This window comes from Oryzias melastigma, linkage group LG7 (genome assembly GCF_002922805.2).
Source record: "Oryzias melastigma strain HK-1 linkage group LG7, ASM292280v2, whole genome shotgun sequence".
NCBI classification, from domain to species: domain Eukaryota; kingdom Metazoa; phylum Chordata; class Actinopteri; order Beloniformes; family Adrianichthyidae; genus Oryzias; species Oryzias melastigma.
Genome location: NC_050518.1, coordinates 2,120,115 through 2,128,147, shown reverse-complemented (window position 1 = coordinate 2,128,147; position 8,033 = coordinate 2,120,115). Strand labels below are relative to the sequence as shown.

Here is an 8,033-nt window from a genome sequence, read left to right as displayed (position 1 = left end):
AACAGCCTAAAAAAAACAAAAAATTTAAATTAGCCAAAATAGCTTGAATGTAGATGAAGTATTATCTAAACTAAAAAAAGCCTTGAAAACTGAAAAAAGCCAAAAACTAAACAAAACAGCTAGCATGTAGCTGAAATATTAGCTAAATTCCAAAATAGCCAAAAAAAATCTTAGTAAATGCCAAAATAGTCCAAAAAGCTAGCAGAATGCCAACTTTTAAAACTGTAACTTTTTAACATAAATAATAATAAAAAGGCAGGAATATTATTCAAGAATAAATCAACTTAAACCTTAAAAAACTTTCAATATTTTACTCTCCATAAAAATATATTTTGTCAAAATGATACAAGTTAGAAATAAGCGCAAAAAAATATAATATGAAATGATCTGGAGGGCCGGATATGTTTACCCTGAGGGCCGGATCCGGCCTCCGGGCCTCGACTTTGACACACGAGCTTTAAATGCATCATCATGATACATTTCTTTTTTAAGCATATCTAAAAACTAACACCTTGAACCCAGAGCGTTGCTAAAGTCTCACCTGTTTGCCGTCAACCTCGATGTCAGCGACGTAGTTCTCGAACACGGTGGGAACGTAAACCTCAGGGAACTGGTCTTTGCTGAAGACAATGAGAAGACACGTCTTCCCACAAGCTCCATCCCCGACTATCACCAGCTTCTTCCGGATGGCCGCCATCCCTAAAAGAAGACGGCAAACGTCAAAGTTTTGATCGCCGCGCCACAGGAAGGAGGCAGGACAATTTAAAAGATGAAATCATCAGACACTCCTCAAGGTCACATTTAAGGCACTGGTGGGAAAATGATCACACACTTCAGTCACAGATGGTACTTTAGCAAAGAGCACATGCAACACCTTCACTGGTACGTCAACACACACCGATTGAAAGAAACACTTAAAGGTCAAGTCCCACACACGCATACATGATTTACAACAAAAACTATTGCTAAAAGAAATGTGGTGCAGTTCAAGATTAATTAGAAAGACATTTTGGGTTCCCTGAAGTCGTTTTAACTAAAGAAAGCAAGCAGTTAGTATGCAGACATACAGGTAGGGATGTCTAGATGATGTTAAATAAAAGGCTCTTGCAGTTTATTTTTGCACTACAGGGTCTCTTCCGTCTCTTCACACAGGACATAAAATGGTGTAAAAAGGGAAGTCACACTTAGCTCAAGTTTCAGTCATGGGAAATATTAGCAAAAAACACGTTTTAAATCAGGAAATTTATGGGAAAATAAATAATTTACTTCAGGAACATTTATTTTAAATGGCTGCAGTGCCAGAAGTTGCACTGATGGTAATCATATATAGCACTTAAACTCAGAGGTCACAGTAAAAAGAAGAGCAGATGAATGCTTTTTCTAATCGCCGTGTGTGATGAGCTGAGTGCAGAGGGCTGTGTTAGCACTCGACTCTGCAAATGAAGTCAAATGTGGAGATGATCTGCAGCATGTAAGGAAAATCTCATCGGTTAGGACTGATCTTCAGAGAGACTTCAAAGCAATTTATTCATCTGAGGCCATGAATGAAACGATGAGGTGTGATTATCAGTCCATCAGAAATAAGGTGTAATGCTGTTGCGATCGCCACCTAGTGGCCAAACTGAAACGTCCTCCAGGAGAAGCAGAACAATGTTTCCAATGTTAATGATCTGAACATTTTAGTTAGAACTTCTCCTTTAGAGAATCCATGTAACACTGTATGATATTAACAATCTAATTATTTAAATAATTCATTTTACAGTACGTGAACTGGATCAGATTAATAGGAATATATTCAAAACATATAGTAGATAAATAATCAATTTCTAAACAAATGTGTCTAAATGTGTAAACTCAAAGTTGAATTGGATTTAGTGGATCGAAAAAATTCAAAAAAGTCAGAATCGAATCAATTGAGGCTCTGGTGAATCAAATCGTTTTTGGATATTATAATCAATACTCAGTGGCTGTTAAAACAAATTACACTTAAAACCTAACTCCACAAACAGACTGGCTTAATTTGGAGATGTAAAACTTGCTTAGCTGTTCCATTCAAGATATACAACATAAGGTGAAATTCTAACCACCAGATGAAGGAACAGAAATTGGTGGAAATGGATTCTCAAGGGGAAAAATGAATCAAGTTCCAACACCTGAAAACATGCAACAAATCTGAGTTTGGCAGCACTTAACTAAGTAAATCTGATGGAGTGGGCCGATTATCTGGTTCTAGTAAAAGGGATTCTGAGTGCTTCAGCATACCAATACATTTTGGACAAGTCAGTGCTTCAAAATTTGTTGGAACAATTAGGGTATAACTGTTATTTTAATCAGCATCACTGGACACCAGTGCACAAAGGCAGCTCCATAAAGACATGAAGGAGGACCTTGACAAAGTTCTGAACTCATTGCAATCGTCACCTTTTGGATGACAAGACAACTGGAAAAAATCTGAAAACAGTTTCACTGTTTATTCATCAGTTTTAGGGGGAAAAATACAAGAACTTTACTTTTTACAGACTGGATTAAAATGCTAACTATATGTCGTCACGTCTTTGTCACATTCTGACCATTTGCTATAAAAATACATTAGCACTGAAGGAATATAAAACCATTTATTCAATGCAGTGACCTCCTGACCCACTAATTAAAATATAAAGCCAGGCCAACATTTAGCTACTAGCTTTGTTTATAATCAGTTAAGTTATATCGACTGTGAAAGGCGGCCAATATAAACATTGAGGACCAGGAATGTTTATCTCCTGAAAGTGAGATGCCGTGAAGCTCTCTTCAGCAAGTGTCCTATAAATGGTGCATGATTACGCTTAAGTAGGACAGCAGTGTCAAAAAACATTAGACCATTTCCTCCATGACCCGAGCGCTGAAAGAGAAGACAAGAATGAGGACAGCTCTAGCCTCGAGGTTGATGGATAGTCGGGGTTTGAATAATGTGACCAGTGGGGAAAATATTTCATCTGCACGCTTCACACAAATGTCACCCACTTGTCTAACACTATATTTTAAATCTACAATGGTAATTAGTTAACAGTGGCTAGTAGATGATTCTGATGCAGATATTTGTGCTGCCCTGATTGTTCGGGAACAGTATGGTTTAATTCAGTGAGAATATTTTAACCATGATTGGAAAATCTGTTGATTTTGAATCCTACCTCAGACTTTATTGTTAAAAAAATTATATTAAAGTTGCTTATTGCTTTGCTTCCCTGTAGAATGTTAAATTAATCAATTTACAAGTTGAACAGATCTGTCACTAGTTGGGTTTTCATTTGTGCTTTTGACCAAAACTTCTGAAAAACCGCTTTTAATTAGTGTAGTGGTTTCTTGTAAAAATTGTCTTAATTCCTTTCACAACTGGGGCTAGCTGAATTATTTTCCTTTGTTAGAGATCGTTTAAACATTTATAAAAGTAGAATTAGGAACTGTTCAAATGTTAGAAGTTTAAAGAGAGAAAAAAAATCCTAAAACTCAGGAGTTATGACGGAAGGAAGCAGGACAAGTCTTGAAAGACAAGATGGAGAACTATGTTGCTTCAGGTCAGATTGTTTTAAGTGGCTTCCTTATGGGGTTAGTTGAAGATTTGAATGAAGTGCTTTACTACAGACTAAGATCACATTTAATGTAAAAAAAACTCGGTTACTCACAAATACTGAAATACTGCAAATACACAGACGACAAATAAAGGATCATCTAGCACTAAACTAGATACTGTAAATCTAAACTCTACCCATTTGTACTAGTGCTGCCACAAACGATTATTTTAATAGTCAACAACTCCTGATTATTTTCTCCGATTAGTCGACTAATCTGGTCATGCCCAAACTGGATGTAAAGCACACATCTTAACCACCGTTTGCTTTAAACTAACTAAAAACTGGACATATAGAATTATGCTAGTATGAATGCTGTAAACTGAATTTGGTTGCTGAAAACGCTGGAGCTGATAGCTGAAGATGCTAAAACTAATAGTTAAATACACTAAAGCTAATAGCTGAAAAGGCTGAAGCTGATAGCCAGCTATAATATAAGTTAAATGCCAAATTAGCCTAAAAGAACTGAAAAAAGTCTTAAGCTAGCAAAAACAGCTAGCATGCAGCTGAAATAATAGCTAAACTCCAAAATAGCCTAAAAAACCCCTAAAAAAACAGAATGCCATTCTAACTTTCCACTTTACTACACTCCAACTCTATATAATATAAAGTAACGACTAATTGACTTAAATTAGTCGTTGACTATTTTAATAGTCGATTAGTCGACTAATCATGGCAGTCCTAATTTGTGCATCCACAACAACTTGCATTCTTACGTTATATTCAATAATTTATGATCCAGCAACCCATCAGTGTCACTGTTAACAATGTTATGGTTGGATGACTCTCCTTCAAGTGGCTCCACTCACATATCTGTGCCAGGGTAGCACCTACACCAGTAGTACTGTGGCGATGGTGGTGTTTACTCCACTCACAAAAACTGATGACGATTTTCCCTTTCGGTCAAATTTTGGGATCACAACCATTGGCTATATATGTGAACTGGAATAAGTGACCCCCTCCCTCCTCAAGTTTTAAATAGGAAGTACCCGCTGGCTCCAAGAGGCTACAATCCCAGAGACTTCTATTGAGAAATAGACAGCTACTACCCATATTTGTTAGAATAATTATTCTTGCTGTAACACTCGAAGAAACCCATTTTCTATGGCCGACTTCACACTCAGTCCAGTTCTAATATTCAGTGAATAGTCACAGCAATATTGCTTTCAGGTGGAGGGAACGGTGCTGTGGCATAATTCTCCAAAGTAGGCCAAATGATAGCAACCAAATAAACTGTACCTTTGGGTCAATCAGAATCTGGCACATACTGAAAGGTGTTGTGCGAGTACAAGAATGCAATAAATGCATAAAACTCTGGATTGCATCAGTGGCTGAGGATCCAGGATAGTCATCTACCATTTGCAAGAATCTCAATGATCTGATGGAGGTGTAGTAATCAATCGTTAAGGATGACAAACATTTAACCTCATTTCACTTCATTTTTTTCTCCCCTTAACCTAGACTGATAAACTGGTAGAAGAAGCTTTAAATAAAATTGTAGTTAAAATTCTATATGTCTGATGCTTTTAAAAGAAAAAGCATTGTTCTTTCAGTTTCTTTAGGCAAAGGTGTTACCTGGGTTGACCTATGCAACTGGCAGTGAAAGTTAAACTGAGCTGTTCCCAAACCTACCCTTATGTCAAAGTTAACTACACATTGAGTGAAAACAAGCCTTAAGTTGTTAGGACAAACAATAGCTGACGTGGGGGCTGCCAAAATTAGAAAAAGCGTTGAGTACAAATATGAATTTCGGGTAACTGCCAGTTTCACGAGCCATCCAAATATGACAGGATGTGTGTCAAATAGGAAATCACTCTTAGCATTTAGAGGTGCATGTCACAAAGTGTACACAGTACAGAAATCTGACATTAACAAATCTCAAAGAAAAGCTGGTAATTCCTATAGGTTTTGGCTCAGCTAAGAGGAAGGTGAGTAATTACTCTAGAAATGAGAAAGGCCCTAATATAAGAATCACCATTTTAAGGCATCACAGAAGTTAGCTTATCGTTAATTTCCCATCAACACGTTGTTTACACTCTCTTCCGCTAGCTTATAGCGACTCACAACCACAAGCTAACACTAGCATTGTGAAAAAAATGGCAAGCAATATCAGAGCTATCAGACTGCATAGGGATTGGAGCAAGATGGCAGCTCAGAAAAGAAAAAGAAGATATAGTTGGATCTATTTGTCTGCACGTGGATGCATCAGAGTTGTAGCAGAGAAGGGAAAATTGAAATTGCTGCGTCACAAACCCGAGCTTTTTCAAACTGTGGATTTCCATCTGGTCCTGATCTAACATTATTTAAAAAAGAAATACTCAGGAACACAATTTTTTCTGAGAAAAATTCTACAAAAACATGTAAAAAAAAATAAAATTATTGGAGTGTGTCTTGAAGAACTTGTGGTGAGAGTGGTATTCTGTAAAACAATCGACCCAAAACACAACAAAAATGTATAATTTGGACAGTGATTTGTTTAAATTAATTTAATGAATCTTCATGTGTGATAACAGTGAATAACCTTTGAGATATTAAATAATATGCCTCTACCAAACTGCTAATGAGCCTAAATATTTTCCATATATTAAAGTCCCCCTTAAATGAAAATCATGTTTTTTTTCTTGTTTGTTTTTAACATGCATGTGTGGCACACATGTCCGAACTTGTCCGAACTGATGAACCATACGACTGGACATTATTGACCGATATTGCTTGACATTCTTATGTAGCAGCAGTGAAGTTTTACGCTAGCGAGACACAGAGCTATCAGAATCAGACAGGGGGGATCAGGGGCGGGGCTGCTGAGCTCCAAAAGCCACGCCCCCTCAGAGGAGATTTTGGAAACAGGCTTCAGACCAACATGAAAAAATGACTTTAATACATTTAGGTTGTGGGATTTTGGTTTAAAACTGCATAATCATAATTAAAACACTACTGGGAACGTTTTTTGTTTGTTTTGTTTGTTTTTATTGTCAAAGGGGGACTTTAAAGGTTAGACATTTGTGATTTAAAGACAGACCCATCAAATCTCATTTTGAGTTAAAAGAAAACGCCTTCATGCTTTAATTTTTCTTTATTTAAATAAAATACAAGTCACTTTGGAGGGGTCTCATCAGAAAACGCATCCGCTGTGCGTGTAAAGCAAAGATCCTCAGTCACTGCATTGAAAAGTTGCATCTCGGCTGAACGAGCTCTCAGTGGGAGGAAACGACGAGCCGCTGGGTGGGTCAGCAGAAAGATGGCGTAATCTCGAAGGCAACAGATGGCTGGAGTCCGCAGTGGAAGAATGGGTGGGTGGCCCGGGTCCAAAAACCAACGGGCAGAACCGTTCTCCCCACCAGAACTTCATTTACTATTTTAGATCGACACTATATCTTAAACCCCGATAAAAATCAAACAAATGAGGATTGGATTAAAAGTAGAATTTAATTTTAGTATACGTTAGTAACATTTTTTTTCCACTGGAATTTATATTACTGAGTGTCGAAGAGGGCGTCAAAAAACAGAACCTTATTTGTTTGTTAAAGGTTAGAAAACAGTTTCAAGGGTTAAATTTCTTTCTAAGCTTTTACTTTACATTAGAAAATCGAAAGAAAGTCTAAAAAAAAGGGTTTATTTTTCAGAAAAGTTCACCCGAAGTGGGTTAATTTGCGACACAACTGAGTTGAACAGCGGAAGAGGCTGGTATTGAGGTCGGTTCGGGGAAAAGCGTACTTAGCTTCACTACGGTAAGCTAGCTTTGTTAGCTTCTCCAGTCCGGCCTTTCAAAGCGAAGAACTCCACAAAAACTTAAAAAATACTATATAAGAAACCCTCCCCGGGGACTGGGGATTAAAGGAAGTCGCTTACCTTCTATGTATGTGACAAGCTGTTAAAAAAATGGACAGAGGCCAAAGCTAAGTTGCTCCCCGGCTTTATCGAGTGGCTCCTCGCTTCCTCCCGTTTCAATCTGATACAACAAATTAGCTGTCGGGAGCGCGCTGCCAGGGTTTGTATCTGGGGGAGGGGTGGCGGGCGCGCCACCGAGAGCCACGCCTGCGCGGGCACGACGCGAGCTGAACTGGTGCTGGTGTTGGCTCTGGCGGGTTACCGCAGTGCAAAGGAAAATATACGCAGTTTACCAAGCGATTTTCCTCATAATCAGGAAGAATTTAACACATTACTTAACTGGATTAAAATATGTTTCAGTTTCGTGTGGTTTCAATCGCGTTTGATAGAATTTAAATGTTTATTTTGTATTTTCTAAACCATTTTTACCAAAATATTAAAATATTTTTTCTAAGTCACTACATAATACTAACACAAAATAATAATAAAAGTGACCAAAGCATATTTAAAATTTTAAATGGCCAACAATTAATTTTACTATATTAATATCAACATTCTACACATTTTACAGGACTTAGGGGGTTTTAAAATTCGACC

At 37.5% G+C, this 8,033-nt stretch overlaps 1 protein-coding gene across 1 annotated transcript in view; it reads right to left on the bottom strand.

The window, feature by feature from the left end:
* The window catches only part of rhoab (ras homolog gene family, member Ab), a 12,076-nt gene extending 4,465 nt beyond the window's left edge, over positions 1–7,611 (bottom strand). The window contains exons 1-2 of the mRNA XM_024293875.1: positions 7,458–7,611; positions 542–699 (exon numbers count right to left, since the gene is read on the bottom strand). Coding sequence (XP_024149643.1) covers positions 542–697 — 156 coding nt within the window. The 5' untranslated portion in view covers positions 698–699; positions 7,458–7,611. The remainder of the gene's footprint in view (positions 1–541; positions 700–7,457) is intronic.
* Positions 7,612–8,033: the final 422 nt, after the last annotated feature.